Source organism: Cetorhinus maximus, chromosome 1 (genome assembly GCF_964194155.1).
Source record: "Cetorhinus maximus chromosome 1, sCetMax3.hap1.1, whole genome shotgun sequence".
NCBI lineage: Eukaryota > Metazoa > Chordata > Chondrichthyes > Lamniformes > Cetorhinidae > Cetorhinus > Cetorhinus maximus.
This window is the reverse complement of record NC_135879.1, coordinates 18,660,211-18,681,729: the sequence shown is the minus strand read 5'-3', so window position 1 is coordinate 18,681,729 and position 21,519 is coordinate 18,660,211. Positions and strand designations below refer to the sequence as shown.

Sequence of the window (21,519 nt, the reverse complement as noted above, 5' to 3'; positions counted from 1 at the left end):
AAACTATTAAAAAATCATTTAAAAGCTGCTTTTACATTTTAAAGGATATTTTCCAGCATAACATAATCAACACTTTATCATCTCCTCAGGAGACAAGGGGGAAGAAATAACCTAAAATCAGAGGGGAAAACATGCTATAATAGAACAATGTTACATTTCTCAATATGTGAATTAACTGGTATTCTGTAGCAAGAAACACATATCAAAAAACAGCAGCAAAACACAGCCTAAGGTAATCAAATAAAAACAATCTCAATCAAAGTGCAGAAGAAAACATCAATGTTCATAATTTTATAGCAAGACATTATTTACTCTCATAGTAGATTTTTGAAACATTCCTGTTGACTGGTGCTAGTGTACTTTACAGCATATGACATATTCTCAGTAGCACCATCTGTCCTGCATCTGTCACTAATTCCACATATCTGAATAATTGTTAGGTTTTGTGTCTTGCCTTTTTCCTGAGAAGTTACCTGTGTTTGCTTCAAAGAATAACCATTTTGGTTCTCACCATGGTGGGACATGGGTAAAGGGCCAGAGCAGCTTGTGGAGCATTACCAAAGCTGAAAAGATAAATCAGGAAGTAATTAGGTGTTGCCAAGATTGAATTTTAAAAGCTTAAATACAGTAGGAGGAAGGAATTCATATCCAGTGAAAGAATCGATTGGCAAGCCTTGTGGCGAATATTTATTCCATTTCATAGGGAAGGGAAAAGATTGTTTAGGATGGTGTATATTACAACCAGTTTAGTACAACCAAGAAAGTAAAGTTCAAAAGGAAAGCATTGAGTGCCAATGAATAGAGAGGACAACATTTATGGTAGAGAGAGTCTGCCTACTGTTGGAGCCACTCACCATCCTGACTTGGAAATACATCGCCGTTCCTTCACTGTCGCTGGGTCAAAATCCTGGAACTCCCTTCCTAACAGCACTGTGGGTGTACCTACACCACATGGACTGCAGTGGTTCAAGAAGGCACCTCATCACCACCTTCTCAAGGGCAAGTAAGGATGGGCAATAAATGCTGGCCCAGCCAGCAATGCCCACATCCCAAGAATGAATTTTAAAAAGTAATGGATTTGGGCTGGTGAAGTTGGGAACTGCCCTGACTTGTGTTTCCCACACTCGAGGCAATAATCCATCCCAATGTTTCCCTGGGCATTGGTCATAATCCTTCAGTCTTCCCTTGACTTAGGGGAGGTGCCAGAGGACAGGAGAATTGCAATCATTATGCCCTTGTTCAAAAAAGGTTGTAAGGATAAGCCCAGCAATTACAGACCAGTCAGTTTAACTTCAGTGGTGGGGAAGCTTCTCGAGTCAATTATTTGGGAGAGAATTAATAGTCACATGGAAAAACATGGGTTGATTAGGAAGAGCCAGCATGGATTTTTAAAAGGGGAAATCATGTTTAACTAACTTACTGGAGTTTTTTTGAAGAGGTAACAGAGAGGGTAGATGAGGGTAATGCTGTTGATGTGGTGTACATGGACTTTCAAAAGGCATTTGATACAGTGCCAAACAACGAGATAAAAGGGACAGTAGCAACGTGGATACAAAATTGGCTGAGTAATAGAAAACAGAGGGTAATGGTCAATGGATATATTTCAGGCTGGAGGAAGGTTTGTAGTGGAGTTCCCCAGGGGTCGGTATTGGGACCCTTGCTTTTTCTGATATATATTACTGATCTTGATCTTGGTGTGCAGTGGATGATATGAAACTCAGAAGCATTGTAAACTGTGAGGAGGACAGTATAGAGCTTCAAAAGGATATAGACAAGTTGGTGTAGTGGGCAGGTGGGTGGCAGATGAAGTTCAATGCAGAGAAGTGTGAGGTGATGCATTTTGGTAGGAAGAACATGGAGAGGCAATATAAAGTAAGGGGTACAATTCTTAAGGGTGTGCTGGAACAGAGGGACCTTGGTGTATATGTGCACAGATCATTGAAAGTGGCAGGACAGGTGGAAAGAGCAGGTAATAAAGCATACAGTATCCTGGGCTTTATAAATAGGGGCATAGAGTATAAGAGCAGGGAGATTATGATGAGCTTATATAAGGCACTAGTTAGACCTCAGCTGGAGTATTGTATACAGTTCTAGGTACCACATGATAGGAAGGATGTGAACGCATTGGAGAGAGTGCAGAAGTGGTCTACAGGAATGAGAAACTTCAGTTACGAAGATAGATTGGAGAGGTTTGGATTGTTCTCCTTGGAGAGGTTTGGATTGTTCTCCTTGGAGAGGTTTGGATTGTTCTCCTTGGAGAGGAGAAGGCTGAGAGGAGATTTGATAGAGGTGTTCAAAATCATGAGGGGGCTGGATAGAGTAGATAGGGAGAAACTGTTTCTGCTTGTAAAAGGATCGAGGATGAGAAGGCAGATTTAAAGTGATTTGCAAAAGAAGCAAAGAGAAAACTTTTTCACACAGTGAGTGAATTTGGGTCTGGAATGCAATACTTGGAAGTGTGGTGGAGACAGGTTCAATCGAGGCATTCAAGAGGGCATTAGGTGATTATTTAAATAGAAATAATGTGCAGAGTTACAAGGAAAAGGCTGGAGAATGGCACTAAGTCTTAATGCTCATTTAGGGAGCCAGTGTAGACATGATGGGCCGAATGGCCTCCTCCATCATAACAATTCTGTGAAATGGAAAGCCATAAAATCCATTCTTGTAATTGTGGATTGGGCTTGAGTTTGAACTTTCAAGGTGATGATTATTTGTGACTTTGATTAAGTTTTATATCATTGAAAGCTCAGATGTAATGATGATAGGGCAGTGGTTAGAAGGAGGAACCTTGTTCTGAGGGATGGGGCAACAAGAGGACAGATGGACTGGCTGTAAGAGGTTAAAGAGACGACGAAGAACAGGAGTTAAATTTGGAGGTATATACAATCTGGATGATGGAAAGAACACAATCAGGACCAGAGGACTTATTGCAGTCCAGAGAACAGAGTATCTGACAGACCTAACAAATGTAAAACTTGATGTTGGTCACAGTAACCAGTGACATCAAAGGTGGAGTAAAAACATATAGAAGCATATTATAACATATAACTTGTAGCATACCTCAAAGGTCAGACCTTTATTTCTGTTACTGCTTTCATATGGCATCACTCTCAGCTTGATGTGCAAACAGGGTATTTCTGGGTTCCTTCCTTTTACGTGTTCCACTTATAGCTCCTAATTGGAAATTTACAAATATTTTATATTGAGAATAAATGATCATTGGGAAAGTTGTAAAGTCCTGTAATCGAGATTAGAATATCCATTTTAACCTTGAACACTGGTATAAATATCTCTTCAAAAATAAGTGGAGGTCCCATATTACTTTATTACAGTAAGTAGGAGAAAGGGATGCTTTATAAGGACATTACATAGCCTGTAATGTTAATGATTCATCTGTAAATAAGGACAAGAATGTTTGAAACCAATGGTGAGTCGGATGATGTGTAAGTGGGACTTTGTGGCTGGATGATGAGATAATGGTGAAGGGGAACGATGTTCCTGCAATGGAAGTCAGCAGTTCTAATTGGTGCACTGAATGTGGTTTGAAAATCAGTTTGGAGTCAAGCAGGATATAGAGGCTGCACAATATTAATTGCTGCTATAGAAAGCACCTGGGGAGGGAAATAAAATCAGGAGTCTTTGGTCAGAACCAAGTAGGATGGTTTCAGACCTGCAAGCATTTAGCTACACGATGTTCTGACCCATGACGACATGATTTTGGACAGATAGTAGGATATCATTCTTTCTCTAGAGATAGAAATGAGGAAAAAACAGATAGGGTGAAGTTAGGTGCCATCAACATACATATGGAAGTTGACTTCATGCTTGTGTTAATGTTGCTATAAGGCGATCAAAGAAGGAAAGTTGAGGTTTAGGAAGTAAAACTTTTGCACAAGATGTGCTAGCTATGTTGGGATAGTTAGAAATGGAGCCAGGAAAGGGCAATGCCACAGGAGTGATTGAGTGGAAGAGTGCAGACTGATCAAGCATGTCAAAAGCTGCAGATTTCACTAACTTACACAGTCACAATCATATAGATCAGGGAGATTCCAGTGCTATAGATAGGAATGCATGCGGAAGAGGCGGTGGCATAGTGATATTGTCACTGGACTAGTGTTCCAGAGACCCAGAGTAATGCTCTGGGGACCCGGGTTTGAATTCTACCATAGCAGATGGTGAAATTTGAATTAAAAGTCTAATGATGACCATGAAACCACTGTCAATTATTGTAAAAACCCATCTGGTTCACTACTGTCCTTCAGGGAAGAAAATCTGACCTATATGTGACTCCAGACCCACAGCAATGTGGTTGACTCTTAATTAGGGATGGGCAATAAGTACTGGCCTAGCCAGTGATGCCCACATCCCATGAATGAAAAATAAATTAAACTGAAGGACATAATGAAGGAAAGGGAAGTTAGGAAAATGATAGTAGTTGGAGAATAAATGGGTTGTGGTGGGCTTTTACATAAAGTAGGATGATGGCAGCAGTTTACATTCTTCCATATGTAGTTCAGCACACTAAGCATGTATAGTGTATTGATTTAAATGGAATATGTTGCTAAATAACACAATTTCCTCCCCAGAAAGAGAAGTTAAGAAAGTGCATGGCTATATAATGAGGATGAAGCAACTGCAGTTGTCTTTTGTTCCTCTATATCTCATTAAAGGGTCAAGCTCAACTCAAAGAGGTCCCTGAGCTCCTGAGTTTTTATATGCTTAAATAAAATAAATGTAGTTCCCTACCTGAAAGGAACTTCTCTTCCAGAGTCTTCCAATCTGTGTGGGAAACTCTGGCTAAAGCAGCAAGTTGGGACATGAACGCTTGTTCTGCCTTCTAAATGGTGAGATTAGAAAGAAAAAATATTTACTAGAGGACAAATATTTTGGTGATTTCCTATGTGAAATTGATGAGAATTCAAAACCATCACTAACTTGACATCAAATGGCACTAAACTGATGATCTCATTCAGAAAGGCTCTAGGATGGGGGTTTGGCAAATGCAAAAACTATCGCTCTAGTACAGTAGGGGGAGCTCTTCTGAAGGTCCTTGCAACAGTATACTTTCACAGCTTTACTCTGCATCTAACTGTGCAATATAACCATTCTGGAGTGTTTGAAGCTGGTACTAGGCACTGAAATAGAAACTCTTCCATTCCCCAATTTGAACATTTCTCACCCTTATAAAATTAGAATTTCCCTCAAAAAAGTCATAAAAAGAAACGTTTAAATGGTGAAAAAAATGTTAGCTAACAATTTCAGGTGTTGAAACACAACATTCTGTCACACAAACTGATTTTACAGGATAAAAACTAAAACACTGACATCCGAAATTGGTCATTGTGGTGCCTATTTTCCGGATAGAAGAGGGAACAAAAATGACCAATTTTACAGGGTTGTGATGTCTGTAAAACATCCAATCCCATATTACCTTCAGACAAGTTTCAGGTGTCCAGGTCGCTGCCTATTAAGTGTTGGCATATGAAAGGGGCCTAAGGCATGTTTTGAGTCCACTTTGAGAAACTGAGCTGCTCTGGGCAGAGCAAGCATTATGTTTTGGGGGCCATGGATACATTTTGTTTAAGGCTGAAGCGGAGTCAGGAGGGGCAGGGGTGCTCCACAGCACATCCAAGGACCACTGCTGACCCACCATCTCCCCGACCCTTTCAGGAAAAGGAAGGGATCTCACATTCATGTGCTGAAATGAGCGACCTGCCTGTGCAGATGCAACAGGCGCTGAAAGCTCACTTAAAATATTGAAATCAGCGGCTCAATTCAACCTGGCCTTGAACCCCCTGTTTAATTCTAGCACTAAAAACAGGTCCAGACGAATGTCTGCAACATTCTATCCTCATCCAATGTCCACAAGTGTATTTGTAGCAGTATTCTAAAGAGATCGGAATTAGAAACTTCAATTCATTTTCCTTTACGTAATTCTGAGTGTTGATGCGAATTGTCAGCCCTCTGACACTGGGTTCAAATGACCTAACTCAGCACAGATTGTGGACTGAGTTTGGAAAACCTTTGATCTTTTGAATTACACAGCAAGCTATGGATAGATAGGGTGAAATTAATAAATCCTATCAGTTATGTCAGAGACAAATTTCATTTGGAAAGCCACAAATATAAATCTTGCAGAACTAATACGGAGCCATGTTGCTAGCATTTTGATTCAGTTAACAAGTACAAGAGCAAATTAACAAACTAAATGAAAATCCTGCATTACTCTATTGGTGGACTGCATCGCTGATAGTTTTCTTTCACTTTCATCGGTTATTATTTACACATCGTCCAAAAACCACAGAGCTGAATGTTTGACATATGTACGAGATCTCTAATATTTTAACAGCTATTAGCCCATTTATTTTAAACTGGTTAACGTCTCCACTAAAACAGTGGACAATGAATGTCTTATGGAATCATTAATCAACTAATATCGCAGAGTCATTTCTTGATATACGATGACCACTGTTTTACCTTTAAGCGTTTATCAACCTGCTCCATGAGCTGATTAAGCAGCACTGTCCTCTGCTTTAGGAACTCCATATTTGTCTCCTCTTCAAGCAACAACATGGATCTAGTCCTCTTCTGCTGTAGCACCAACCTGTTATCAGCAGCAGAGATAGGGAGGCATTTACCTTGAAGTTAAATATCTTCTTTCCCAGTTTCCAAACAGTAAATTGTACAGATATGACCATTAGGCCATGTAGTGCTGAATTTGTACTGCTCATATTAGCTATCTTGGAAACGCACAACAAAACAGCTTATATGATCTAAAGCCTTTAACATTGTAAAATGTTCGAAGGCACTTCACAGGAGTATTTTCAGGTAAAAATTTACCACGTAGAGATAGGATTTTCATCCTCAAGGCAGGTAGGGGGAGTCGTGAAAATTCCCAGCTCAGCCTGCTCGCCTCGAGAGGACATGCTCGCCAAGGTGGGATCTTCGTTGCTAGGACCGGGTGTGAGCTGGAAGAAGCGTGCAGGCAGCCACAGTGGCTGCTGGATGCAGAGGCAGGCTGTTTAAAAGGCCCGCCTCAGTACTGTTGGGCTTTGTCACAGTGGAATAAGAAAAGGGCCCTCTGGTCCTCACCCCTCACACCCACTTCACCATCCAAATGCTCCCCATGGCACTTCATGCATCCCCCTCAGGCCTCCATGCCAGGCTATGCCCCTCCACCTACCCCCATATCCCATGCTCTGCTGCCAGGCTCTGCCCTTCCAACCACTGCCTAGGTCCCCTTATGGCCCCTCTGCCAGTCTCTGCCCTCTCACTCCCCTATGTCCCTTCATGCCCCCATACCAGGCTCTGGCACTTCCATGCCCATTGACCTGCTCTGCACTTTCTAGTGTGCGGGAAGGCCAGAAATCAAGAGAGTTATATCTCAGGCAGGAAGGAGCCTGAGCCCCCTTCTGAAGTTGGGCATCCCCTCTTAAGTTCCGGTGGCCTCTGGACCTCCCTCCCCCCACTGACCTCTCCCCTGAGACTCTGACTGCCCCCTTTAGGCCTCCCCCAGGCCTTCCCTACCCGACCCTCCCCGGGACCCCTTGAACTTACCTGGGCCTCCTGTGCCCGGACTTAGGCTCTGAAGTCCTCCCGCATTTCTTCTTCTGTCCATTGCAGCACTGTTGCTGCAGCGACTGGAGAGCTGCCAGTCAATCAGATTGGCCGGCAGCTCTCTAAGGTGGGACATCCTCCTGAGTGTGGGGTGGAGATCCTGCCTGCAGTCACTTAATGCTCATTCGAGCGTGAAATGATTGTGGGGCACTTGGAGTCGGCTTGCCGACTCTTCAGATGGTGGGAAGCAAAACCCCACCATCTGAAAAATTCAGACCCGAGTATTTGCTGAGATCACTTAACAGCAGACTGGTTAGCAACACTAGAGATTTCCCATTCTGTGCACCTTAGCATGCACTTCACCATCTAAGTCATGAAAGCTTCAGGATCTAACTTAAGCACATAAAAATTAAGAAAAAGAACTTTGTCTAATTTGAACATCAGCATTAACTCAGAATTCAGCTTAATCATTTCTTTTAACAGTTTTAATTTTTGAAAAAAGGATAGCAATAGTAGCTTTTTAAAAATCAATTTAACTAATTGCACCAAACCATATAGGATCACACAGATAGTATAACTCTCAAATAGTCCCCCCCCCGCCCCCAACTAAAATCTGATAAAATTTTACTCACTGGTACTGAATTCTTCTTGGTAGAAGAGGATTTGTCTTCACATTGACTAAGTCTGTATTAAGGTTATCCTCCAAAGCCTTCTCCTCGCTAAGTTTTTGTCTTTTAAATGTTTCTGTTCAAAGAACAGGCATCACTTAAAATTTCAATTCTCGCTACATTTCATTAATTGAAAACACCAACAAAAGGCTCAATTACAAAATTTAAAATTAAAATCCTGAACCTCCTTTTTACTTTGTGAAGGCAGCATTTCCTTTGTTATCTGAAAAATCACTTCAGTACACAAGAAATTCCTATGGCACCTTTAATGTAGAAAAAGAAACAAAAATAGGAGATATTGGGAGGATAATCAAAAATGTAGTCAAGATGGAGGTGTTTTGAGAGAGGTGGAAAGGTGGAGGAGATAACACATAAAAACATAAGAAATAGGAGCAGGTGTAGGCCATTTCTGACCCTGCTTGGCCATTCAATAAGATCATTGATCTGATCGATGATCATTGATCTGATCTCAACTTTACTTTCCCGCCTGTTCCCCATAAACCTTGGCTCCCTTTTGGCTCAAGAATCTGTTTATCTCAGTCTTGAATATATTCAATGACCCAGCCTCCACAGCTCTCTGGGATAAATTCTAAAGATTCACAATCCTCCAAAAGAACAAATAACTCCCTATCTCCATCTTAAATGGGAGACGCCTTATTTTGAAACTGTGCCCCTTAATTCTAGATTCCCCCACAAAGGGAAACATCTCTCAGCAGCTGCTTTGTCACATTCCTTCAGAATCTTATATGTTTCAATAAGATCACATCTCATTCTTCTAAACTCTAATGAGTATTGTAAAACCTACTGAATCTTTCCTCATAAGACAACCCCTCCATCTCTTCCCAAGGGCAATTAAGGATGGACAATAAGTGTCAGTGATGTCCACATCCCATGAACGAATGAAAAAATTGTCATCATTGTTCTTGGTCCATTAATTATTGAAGTATATAAAGCGTCTCCAACTCCACTGAGATACCAAATTTGTTAACTAATATGCAAGTAAAGGGAAATCTGGTATGATGCCAACAAATTTCTAAACTGTTTTAATCCAGGATTGGACTTGCATCTATATAATAAATGATATTGGCTGTGTGAATCAAGTTACATTTTCAATAACACTATGGTCACTTAGTTGATTGATTATACATTGTTACGAGTTACAAAACATGCATCTTTAACTGAATAAAAAATGGAAAAATAGTTTTCAACCAGATGCAAATACCATTGCTTGTGCTTTCTTGACATTGTTACTTATAATGTCTGCCTACCGCCACTGTGGATTGTCAACATGTCCTCCCTATAGAGGTCAGGTTTTACTGAGAATGCATGTCATAGAATGGGACCAACCTCCGTAAGTCAAAATAATAGGTCTTCAAGGAAGATTCTTCACAAATCATTATCTGAGTATAACTAAACCCTCCCCACCCAAATCCATTGTTTACATAGGAAGAAAGGAAAATGATACTCCTATTGCTACCTTGCATGAGCCTCAGCTGATTCTTTTTGTCTTTTTTGTACACCTCCATGATTTCTTCCAACTGTTGGTAATAATTCTGGATAAGATTGGTTGCGCCTTCCATGGTCACATAGACACTCTCAGTTGCTCTCTGTACTAATAGATCCTACAAAAAAACAAATATGTGCAAGTCAATATTTGTTTAATTACTTCCTTATCTTGTAGAAAAGCCACCCCACCTATCGCCACAGAAGAAAAGCAGGTTCTTCATTTACTTCTAGCTCCACCTGTCCCCACCCCCCTCTAGCAGCTTATATTTCACCTCGTTTCTCTATTTCCTTAGTTCTGATGAAGAGTCATATGGACTCGAAACGTCAACTGTGTTCCTCTCCGCAGATGGTTTCAGACCTACTGAGTTTTTCAAGCTATTTTTGTTTTTGTTTCAGATTTCCAGCATCCGCAGTATTTTGCTTTTATTTTCATTTACTTCATTGGCTCTTAACACACTTTGATATTTAATACTGAGATTTAACATATTTTAACATGGCAACTCAAAATGTGAACAGAAAATCAGTAAATGATTTCATGCCAATTAGTTCACGGTACCTGCAGAATTCATTGACATAAAGCTAAATTTTCTAAAATTGTGATTCTGGCTAGGAGCTTTGCAGAAAACCCTTCAATGCCCACTGACTTCTGCATCCAAATTCTCTGATAGATGTTATGAACATCTTATTTTATAATTCATATGTTTTAGAAGTATAACATTTAGTTTGGGGATTGAAATTATTAAATATAAGATAAATGAAAACATCTGGTGAGAGAAGGTGGTAAACACCCCTGAGGTAATTACGAATCAAAGGGGAAAGCCTATTGTGTTGCTGGGATGGTGGCCTCTCAGGAGGAGACTGTTTGTCTCAAAGCCTCTCGAAAAAGCCTTTGAAGTTGGGGTGTAAATCAAGGAGGTTTAAATTATTCATGTAGTTTCTCCAGATCGGAAGCTCTGAAAGCAACTTGTAACCAATGGACAACCTCTCTGGGCCTCTTGGTGGTAGACTAGTTGTCTACAGTTATCTCAATAAGTGGTTTAAATTATTCATGGGCATCCCAGAATCAAAGGGATGTTTTGAAGGTAAAGCTAATTTGTTTAAGTATCTATCTTGGACATTCCAGATGCTCCCCTTGCCACAGCGATAAGTGATACAGGGTGGGACTCTATTGAAGTTTGGGTGTTGTCTCTGTGATTTTTCCCAGAAAAGGCAGTTGGTGCTTGGAAGCCAGTGGGGCTAGAACAGAGAAGTCTGCCAACAGTTGTGGCTTCAAAGGAGCCCTGGATCAGGACAAGAAGGATATCAGAAACCAAGCATGTTTTCTGATTTGAAGCCACAAAGCAAAGTGCAGTGAGACCCATGCTTGAGCTGAGGAGTCCACAATCATGAGGTAGTGATGGAGAGTTGGAGGGTCACGGAGCCGAATGCTAGTAGAAGGACCCCAAGAAATCTCGTACCTCGGACAACAGCTGGAGCACTAAGGAGAACCAAAAGTGAATTCCTGGGAGCTGCAGCATACCTTGGTTTGGTCCCAAGAGAAGTGAATGGACTGTCATGATTCTGTAAAGTATATGGGAATTCTTGGGTGGAGTAAAGGTGCAATGGGGTGTAAAGTGGAAGTGTTTACATAAAGCGCTAAGTTAGTACTGCTTGCTTTGTTTAACTCTTGTACAGTAAGGTTTTTGTTTTAAATGTGAATCTTGTGGCATAAATCTTTCAGTTAATAACTAGGAGTTCAAATTTCTTTTTAAAACTTACTGGTCTCTATCTAGATCGTAACACAGTTAAAGCGCCATGTTTTGGAGCACAAATTCATAAAATTTACTCTCTAGCTTCTATGAAATTTTGTACCAACAGAAATTAAAACATACTTAATGATCACGAACAGAGCTTTATCCACAGGGCATTTTTAGTACTGTATTTAGTATGAAGGATTCATGTTAAGGCTTGTTTAACACATTGACTCGACACCAAAATGCAGTGGGAATAAATTTAACTTTTGCTAATCATGTAAAATGGATGATATCAGATTGGCATCTGTTATACATATCCCGTGATTTTCTAACCAGGCACAATGATATCACCCCTGTTACACTATCACCAAAAGCTACAATTACTTCCAGTGTGTTTTATACAAAAGAGCACCCTCTACTGTATCCAGTGCATTATGTCAGGCAATATAATTTAAAAATAAGAAAGTGTGTTTACATGTGGATTAGTCCTACTTTAAACTGCTGCACTCATTCCATTCAAGGTAGACCTATCTTTCTACTCATTGCCAAGACCTTCTGACAGTCTGGTATAACCCAAAATCAATATCAGGCTTGAATAAGGAATACAGGCATCTGTGGCAAAATGCAAATAACAGGTCTTGAGCTGCATTAGTCGGCTACTGAATGCACTTTGCATTAAACTGGACTACATGAGGTGAATTTTGGCACTGATTTAGACATACCCATGGATAACGTCTAATGACTGTTACCTTAAGTTTCTCCGTGTTGTCGTCATGGTTCTGCTTTAGGGAGTGCACTCTGGCTTGTTGGGTCAGAATACAACCAATCACCTGTTCCATGTGATGTCGTAAAAGATCCATGAATGCCTGGGATTCTGCAGCAAGTTGCTGGTGAATGAGAATTTCGGCCTCTTGACACAGCTTCTCCTGTTCTTCAGAGAATTTGGACATCTTGAAATATAAACAGAATCCAGAACTTGTTAAATACAATTGAGAAATGATATGAAGAGATGTAATTAATGGTTCACTCTGCCCCAATCTAAAGACATATACAGTAAAAACCTTCTTCTGTATCTACTATGTGTTGACTTTAATATTACATAACTGACAAGTATATCTTGAAAATTAAAGCTCGACTGTGAATATTAAATATTTATCCTTGGTAGCTTTGACAGTTAGTGAATAATATTTCAGTACCAGATTATCCTGTAGCTTCATGTTCTCATCTTCATGCTGATCCCAAATAGGTGATTCCTTCAACCATTGTTCTCCAAGTTCATCTAGCAGACATTTTGTCTTGAAAAGCTTCATTTCTTTGAGTATCATTAGACTAAGCTGCCTCAGAGTTAGCTGTCTAACCATAGATTGTAAAGCTACCTTGTGCTCCAGCATAATATGTTTAGAAACCCTGAAAGAATAAGGAAGTACAAAAAGTGGTTACATATGTAGATTATTCAGACCATGCTTGGTTCTTAGCTTCAGAGCTCCTCCGATGTCTCAGGCACACTGGGGCAATTGAGTTAGGTTAAGACTGGCACATGTGCAAAATGGCTCCTTTTACAACACCTTTCAAACCCACGACCGCTACCATCTAGGGCAAGGGCGGCAGACACATGGGAACTTCACTACCTGCAAGTTCCCCTCCAAGCCACTCACCACCCTGACTTGGAAATACATCGCCGTACCTTCACTGTTGCTGGTTCAAAATCCTAGAACTCCTTCCCTAATAGCGCTCTGGGTGTATCTATACCACAAGGACTGCAGCGGTTCAAAAAGGCAGCTCACCACCACCTTCTCAAGGGCAATTAGGGACGGGCAATAAATACTGGCCTAGCCAACGATGTCCACATCCCGTGAATGAATAAAAAAAATTGGGTAAGCCGTAGAAATCACAATTTATTTTGTGAGTACAGCAGAGGGGAGTTCTCAGTCTTTCAAATAATACAGGTAAAGGCAGCTTTGCTCCAAGTCAAAGGGTAATGGGTTCAAAATCCTCTCCAGGACAGAGAGTCCAAATGGACACTTCTGAGGGAGTGCTGTACTGACAGATGTACCATCTTTAAGATAAGATGTTTATTGAGATCCTGTTTGCCTGTTTAAGTGAATGTAAATGATCCCATGATTCTGTCTGAAGTAGAACGAGGGAGTTCTCTCAGTGTCCAGGCCAACATTTACCCTTAACCATTACTATAAGCCAACTGGTCATTCACCTTACTATTAAAAGCATGGTCTTGCTGTGCATAAATTGGCTGCTACATTTGCTTATAAAGCAACAATGACTACATTGGAGTGTTTCACTGACCATGATGCAATTTGGAGAACTTTATAAATGCAATTTCTTTCTTTCAACTCGATGACGTACACAAAATCAGGAGAGAGAGCACACCAGGATCAAACAATGGGACAGGACAAAATAGAATGTAGATAGTTTAGGGGAAAGCAAATCCAGGAAAAACCACAAATGGCTATAACAGGCAAAATTACTGAGAAAGAAGAAGACAGAGGACGGATTTGTCCCAGGTTTGCACTAAGTGTGGTAGCAGGCGGGAAAAAGAACGTTTTATCTACCGGTCGCAATGGCGGCTTTTCACCCTGTATCCTCCCAATGCCAACTCATTAATCATGCATTCCCGGGAAACGTGCTGTTTCAATGGTGGGCGGGGTCTCATTTGCCCGCCATGCCATGCCACTTCGCTGCTTCTGCATGCCGAGTGCCATATTTAAAGTGCAGCCATGCTGCACACCTCTCAGTGCTTCCAGTCCAGGGCTGCTGCACAGAAGTTATGGCCCCAAAAGGCAAGAAACTTGCAGCCCCCCAATTCAGTGACGCATCCCTGGAACACCTTTTATACACTGTGGAGGCCCGCTGTGATGTCCTCTACCCCTGCTTTGGCCACAGGAGGTCCAGCAATCTCATCACTCCAGCCTGGGAGGCAATGGCAGTGATGATCAATGCCAATGCTGCATTGAAGAGTTTGGCCATCCAATGCAGAAAGAGGATGAATGATCTCATCTGTGCCGCCAGGGTAAGGCAACCATCTCATCACTCTAAACTCACACACTCACTCACAAGGCCATCAGACATTCAGTGGCATCTCACTCACTGCCAGCTCAAGGTACATCACCACTCACTCTCTCAAACACACCCTCATATCTCCATCTGACCTCATCTCCTCTGGAGATTGCCTCCACAGCCTTCACCATCTCGCCATTTGCACAGATCAACTTGTATCCCCAATTACACCCTAGGATAACTCCCTTCCCCAGTACAGCCCTCATCCTTGCCTGAGGCCACTTCTCCCCCTTCCCCAAGCAAGCCCTGGCCCTGCAGCCACTGAAAAGCCACCCCGGCTTTATGACTGGTCTGGTAGGTAGAAACCTGCCCGTCAGCCCCCCTAAAAGTGATGTGGTGTTGTCTGTGAAGCCTGGCGCTGAAGAACACAAGTGTTGCCCGAAGCAAGGTAGGCAAACAAACCTCGAAGTCCTGAGTGAAATGCAGCTCGCTAGGTGCATGTCACTTATGTTCAGTTGTGAAATAAGTCAGCCAATGTGCTTGGATGATCCGGTGTGGGGGATGATTCAGGCTAGCTGGACTTATAATGATATGCAGATGTATTACAATGAAGTTCCCGATGTCCGTTGCCGGGAAATGCAGCCCGCCATTGATGGGCAGAGCGGACGATCACAAACTGGTTTCATGACATTGTGAAACTGATTTTTGGCCTTATTGTTCCCTTAAGCTGCCAAACACACCCAACGCCAACAGGCACAGAAAATTCTGCCCAGAGTAACTGTTAGACAAACCCTGTAACATATGTAATGTAAAATTGTGCTAATTTAATGCTGTATGACAGTAAGGTATAATGTGTTACTGAATGTTACATTCAGTTTGATAATTAAATAATAATTAACATGAAGCCTTCAGGCACAGTGTTATGAATTCATTAATATGGTTGTGAAGGTACTGGAATACAATCAGAGGCACATAAGAACACAATTGTGAAAATCATTAGAATCAAAGGAAATTGAGAGTGTGCCATTTGTGTACAATGAAATGATCGGCATATATTGATGAACAATGCCAGAATATTAAGGAAAACAGAGATACCCAGCAGGTAATGATATAATAAATTAAATAATCAATAATGAAGGGTTAGATTTAAGAAGACATTTGAAGAAACACTAGCCCCAACAATGGCTTAGGAGGTAAAGATCTGTCCAGTTTATCACTAGGCCAGACAGATTAAAGTCTACCAATCTGTGCCATATGATCTGGTCTCAGCAGCTTTAAGCTGGAGAAGAGAAAAATCAGCAAAGGAATGTAGTCCAGGTCATTGTCTAATGATTCCTACTTGAAAGTACATGCATGTGGAAATGAGGTTGCAACAGAATCGAGCTTAATTTTGATGCTTTCCATAGTTACCAACACTTGTCTACATTCTAAACAAAGAACAAGCATCTGGACAAAGTACCGGGGGGGCACTTCCATCTTGAAACTGTGCCCCAGTAAGAATCAGTGCATTTGGGAAAGGAGAAAAAAAAACTTAGATTGCTTGAATGACTATTTGCACTATGTGATATGGCACAGCAGCAGAAGACATGAGCCAGAGTGCCAATGATGGGCCTAGAATTACTTTTAAGCATGTCATCACTTTCCCGTAAACTTGTTAAGGGTGGAATATTCAAGGAAACAAAAAGTAAATCAAGAAAGAAGAGGAGGTACCAGTAGTTTCATTGAATTTCACAAGGACATGGGTAACTTACCAATTTGGTCACCCTTCAATAATTCATACTTACTTCTCATCTAGGCCACTCTGCCTCAGTAGGAAAGCCTGAATGATCTTCTCCTGCTTATCAACCAGATGTTTCTGCCTCACCGAGTTAAGTACTTGCTCATCTAGCCATACCTAAGTTTTGCAATAAGAGATATGATTTTTATGCAAAATCTCTATTTTCAAAACCAGTACCAACGTCATCAGCTACATTAATAGATTAAAAGTCAGTTAACGTGTAGGCTTTCAGAACTGAATTCCTTGTAATATTCCCACGAAAAATATTGCTAGGGCAGTGCAAGGCTGAAGAGATGTTCAAGTCCAAGGAGCATCCTGGTTTCCATCATTGTTCTCAGTAAGTATAATGAAGCCAACTGCCGAGATCACTCTAGGTTACTCAAGTACCTGGTTAGACAACGAGTAACAAAAGCAGAAGTCTGAGGGTAGGTCATCTACCCAGCCATTTGGCAGGGGTTGGCATGTAGCAATGGGCAAAATAAAATGGAGGAGAGAATAAAAACCAAAGGGACTGGGAATAATTTATTCCACAAACCTGCTTCATTTGGGCCAGTTTTCCTTGGAGCTGTTTCAAATGCTGTTGTCTTCCTTCTTCTGTTGTCTGTTTCCTTGCTGTCAGATCTTGCTGCAGACGGCTTCTCAGCGTTTCCAATGCAGATAAAGATACTCCAGTAAGGTTCGGTAGGGTTTCTGTGAAAAGCTCTTTGATCACTTTGTCCAGGGCCCATGATGAGGCAGAGTGCAGATTCTGCATGATAGGGCATTTGTTATTATGCTATGTACCTACTTTATTAAAACAGTGGCAGTTTCATACTTCTGCAGTTGGGGCCAATGTGCAAAGCACCAAAAATAGTTTTCAATGTAATTGTTTGCAGAGTAAAATCCATCCTCTCCAAATTCACATTTACCTCTACATTTGAAGGTTGTAATTAAAAGGATTTTTTTTTGGACTTGGTGCTGTTGTTGAGGAGCCTCACCCACCAGGCGCATGCATCAAAGTTTAGTCACGTGCTCTACACCAACGTCTGACCGAAATGGTTGGGAAAATCATGTGTAGGCTATGACTGAATTCCTGATCTCCGTTCCTAGTGACTGAGACTCCACACCAACAGTAGGGCCAGAATTTTGAGGTTGATGGGAGGGCGCAGTCGGCTGGCCCGGGATTGGCTAGGGAATGACCCGCCACCCGTGATTGGCCCCCGGCCTCGATTTCACGCTGGCAGGCCAATTAAGGCCCGCCCAGTGTGAAATGTGGCTCCTCACTGGTCAGGGAGGGCTGAGCGGGGGTAAGAGCCTGTCCGCCGTCGGGTCCAATGGCGACCCGGCGACTGGTTTAAAAACAGCCCAGGCAGCCTCAGGAAGTCTGAACAGAAGAATGTCCGTTCTGCGTTGTCAAAACTCAAGTGATGGAGTTGAGTGTGGCTGGACACCGCAGGCGGGAGGGCAGGTCGGGTGGGCACTCGGCCGCCTGCTTTTCGGATGAGTGCCTCACGGTCCTCCTGGAGGAAGTGGCTGCCAGGAAGGACACCCTTGTCCCCGGAGATGGGAGGAGGAGGCCACCACACCCCACAAAGAGGACATGGGTGGGGGTGGCAGAGCTGGTGAGGAGACATGACATGGTGCGGTGCACATGGGTGCAGTGCCAGAAGAGGTTCAATGACCTGCTGTGCTCAGGGAGGGTGAGTACCTTGTTGGCATGGGTCAGTGTGCAGGGGTGTTAAGGTGTGGCTGTACCCCCCGTGGACCTCAGGAATGCGAGAATCTGAGTGCCAACTGTCATTGACGCCGGAGCTGGCCAAGGGGGTAAGCCCTGGCTGCTTGGACTCCTTGCGGCTGGAGGGCCACGACTCAGGTGTGTCCTGCAAGGTGTTCCTCAGCTGGGGTTGGCCAGGCTGCAATGGCGCTGCGGGTAGAGAGTGAACTAATCAATGCTCTCTGTCCTTTCGGGAGAAGGTGAAGCATAACCAAGCAAAGATGCCTGCCCAACCTGCTGCTGCTCACCAGGTTCGAGAAGGTGTCCTTGAGCTGGAGAGCCAGCACGCTCCACGTGCAACCGGGTGTGGGGAGGTAGGGGTGCCAGATGAATGTAAGAGCGCACAGAGGTGAGAGTTTCGGATATGCACAGAAGTGAGAGTTTTGGATTATGCAACCATTCTAGCATAGTCTTTCATTGATGGGAGCTTCAGACCTGGATTCCCCATTGACCATTGGAAGACGATGGCACAATGATGCAGATCTCCATTGTCTCACCAGGGTGCCAGGCATGCACAGTGACAGTGTGGTGACTTAAACTAATGACATGTCCTTGTTAGATTCACCAGCAGGCACTCGCTCTCTGGATCCTGAAGGGCCACCCCTGGCGCCGGAGGACCACCGGGCTTCAACTGCACCTGCACTCTGAACCAGGCACCAGCGCAGATACCTGCATCATGGTGGGCATTAGATCGGCAGCTAGAATGTCGGTGCACATTGGTGAGGGCACTTAACACTTGAGGTGCAGGCGGAGGCAAAGAGTGCCCAGGGCGCTGGCAGTTGGAGGACTGCTGGGGACCTGGGCAATGCTCAGTTTAAGGCATCTGATGAGCTTCTGGAGTTGTTCATTAGGCGGCAGATGTCGGATGTCCAGCAGGATGTGTGGGAGGATCTGGCAGAGATCTATTGGGGTCTGCGAGCCATGGTCTCCGTTGTCGAAGAGTCCATGCGGAGCAAGAGCACTGTGTTGACCCTCATGGTTGAGCGCATTGCCTCCTCCATTGAGAGAGTGGTGACTCTCATGGAGAGGCAGCTCCAGGGACAGAATCAGGGGTTTCTGGGATTGCGTTCAGACCTGCAAGCCCTCACACAAGCACTGACCTCAGGTGTCCATGTGTGAGATGGATGAGACACACAGTAGCTCAGCTAGATGCCCGTCCATCAATGGTGAGCAGGGAGGCCCAGAGTGACCTCACATTGGCGCACGAGCTGCTTGTCATCTCTGCGGGCTCCTCTCAGGTGCTGTGGATGACGCAGCAGCTCCTCTGCCAGTGACCATGGCATCTGATGAGGCAGCGTTAAGTCGCAGTCAGGGGGCCGATCGCAGGCGGCAGCCCGTTTCCCAGCCGGTCGTGGGCCAGCCGATCGCACGTGCCCGCCAAGGGTAAAATTCAGGCCTCGCAGACGTGTATTTAAAATTAATCTGTTCATTTAAGGATTGCATAACATAACAAGTTAGTACACTGTCCCTTCACCTAATCAGTGATAGGAAAGTCTCCCCAGATTATTGACAATGATATCCAATGCGATATGAGTTAAAGCAATCTTAATCTAATTGTATTGGTCTACAGAATAAGGCTTTACATAATGCAACAGAAGTTGCAATAAACTGTCAGTCTCACTCAAACTGAGAGGATGGCTGGCAGGTGAAGTACATGGAAATATCACACTGCTGTATGAGGGTATACTACACTGTTCTAGTTTAAGGGATAGAACAGAGCAGTGAGGTTAGCTTTAGATTGCTTCTGCAAGAGCCAAGCTAAAATATGATGGGTTGAATTGCCTCCCATGCTATAAACTTCTATGATTCTTCGACTCTGATCTTGGAATTAAGACAGTCCTACTCCCAACAAAGCTCTACTCTTAACTTAAGTTATAACTGTCATGAAAATATTTGTTCTATCAGGCCGTAAAAAAAATGATCCTACTTCCTTGAATAGCCAATCCTCATCTGAATAAGCACAAATATGGCTAAATAGATAAATTTGATATAGTTTTGATTTCATGAAGCACTTTTGCTTATGGATACAGCTTTGATGTTATATTCTTCTTCTGCTGCAGGGTCAGTGGTGAAGGTTCGTAGAGGGTGTATCTTGGTACTTATGATGAGGTGTACCCTACTGTGGATTTTTAAGGTCAATTATACAAATGATAAGTCTACTATCAGTTTACAACATTTAATCAGCATAAAACCATGATCACAATGTATATGGTAGTATACACCATGTGGAGGCTGTAAGGGTCATGACCCTTCCAACCTCCACTTGGAAAAAATGCTGAGCCATGATATCCTTCCCCCTTAATCAAAAAATCCTTTCACAGCACTTGAATGCTGTCAAAACCTTTTGCTCCTAATGTTTTAGTCAGCAGAACCAAGCCTTTGAATGTTTTAGTAAAATGTACTAAAACCGAAAATTTTGCTTACCTATATAGAGGTAATCTGTGAAATGGATTTACTAGACTCTCACCTCCCATAGCTCAGTAACTGCCTTGACATCATTATGATCCTCTTCGTCCTCCACATCACAGCGGATCTGCCTGTGCCGCTCTGTAAGCTCATGAAAACTCTATAAAGTTCACAACCAAATTACTTTACGTTATGGGATCAACAAACTACTGGAGTACCGACATTCAATCTGCCGGTTAGAATTCATTTCAGAATGCACAAGACACTTATTAAGAATTAAACACCTATTGGCGATGTCATTTTTAAGATTCACAGATATCATGTTATTCCTTCAGAAGAACTGTGGCACAACATATACTGTACGACTATTTCACAGACTCACAAACGTTTTTCTTTTTATAACAATGAAATTGAACATGAAGGCAAGAATAACAAACACAACAGCCACCCTCTCTACTCTGTTGTTTTTCTTGTTTCTCGATACAGAACTTATAGGGTTCAATTTTGGAATTGGATTGATTTGTATGTCCCAAACTGCCTCAACCAAGATTCAACCTACCTGGTGGTCTGTCAATAGGCATTGTAATACTCATGTATTGGTACCGAACAGAGCAGTCAAAAAGAATGCTCATGCTGAAAACAGTCTATCAAGAAGCCCATTTCCAATCTTGGCAAGGAATTTTCAGATGGCAGAGTTTCACTTCCCATCATCCGAGGAATCGGTGGCGAACAATCCCCACCGATACTGGCTGTCCTGCAGCCATTTAATGCTCCAATGATCGTTAACTAGCTGGAGGCAGGACTTCCACCCCTCACTTGGGAGGAAGGCATCCTCAGAGAGCTACTGGCCCATCAGATTGGGTCCCCCCTTGCCAGTGCCCAGATTGTGGAGAGCGCAGCATGTAACCACTATCAGTGACACCTGCTTTGGGAGGTATTGTAGTGCTCCCCTGAATGGTCCAGTCATTGGAAGCGCATCTTGAGAAGACCTATGGTTGTTTCTACCACCGCCCTTGTGGAAGCATGACTCCTATTGTAACGCTGCTCTGCCTTTGTTTTTGGTTGGCGGAGAGGCGTCTTGAGCCACCCTTTCAACGGATAGCCCTC

General features: G+C 42.8%; 1 protein-coding gene across 3 annotated transcripts in view; it reads right to left on the bottom strand.

Moving 5' to 3' along the window:
• Positions 1–360: 360 nt before the first annotated feature.
• Positions 361–21,519, bottom strand: part of evc (EvC ciliary complex subunit 1) — a 49,777-nt gene continuing 28,618 nt past the window's right edge. The window contains exons 11-21 of one of the 3 annotated variants that reach the window (XM_078538000.1): positions 20,474–20,572; positions 16,789–17,001; positions 16,261–16,370; positions 12,661–12,871; positions 12,214–12,414; positions 9,703–9,847; positions 8,190–8,301; positions 6,478–6,604; positions 4,747–4,837; positions 3,061–3,174; positions 361–563 (exon numbers count right to left, since the gene is read on the bottom strand). In XM_078538000.1, coding sequence (XP_078394126.1) covers positions 3,095–3,174; positions 4,747–4,837; positions 6,478–6,604; positions 8,190–8,301; positions 9,703–9,847; positions 12,214–12,414; positions 12,661–12,871; positions 16,261–16,370; positions 16,789–17,001; positions 20,474–20,572 — 1,389 coding nt within the window. In that variant the 3' untranslated portion in view covers positions 361–563; positions 3,061–3,094. The remainder of the gene's footprint in view (positions 564–3,060; positions 3,175–4,746; positions 4,838–6,477; positions 6,605–8,189; positions 8,302–9,702; positions 9,848–12,213; positions 12,415–12,660; positions 12,872–16,260; positions 16,371–16,788; positions 17,002–20,473; positions 20,573–21,519) is intronic. The other 2 variants (XM_078538047.1, XM_078538097.1) reach the window with 2 other exon arrangements.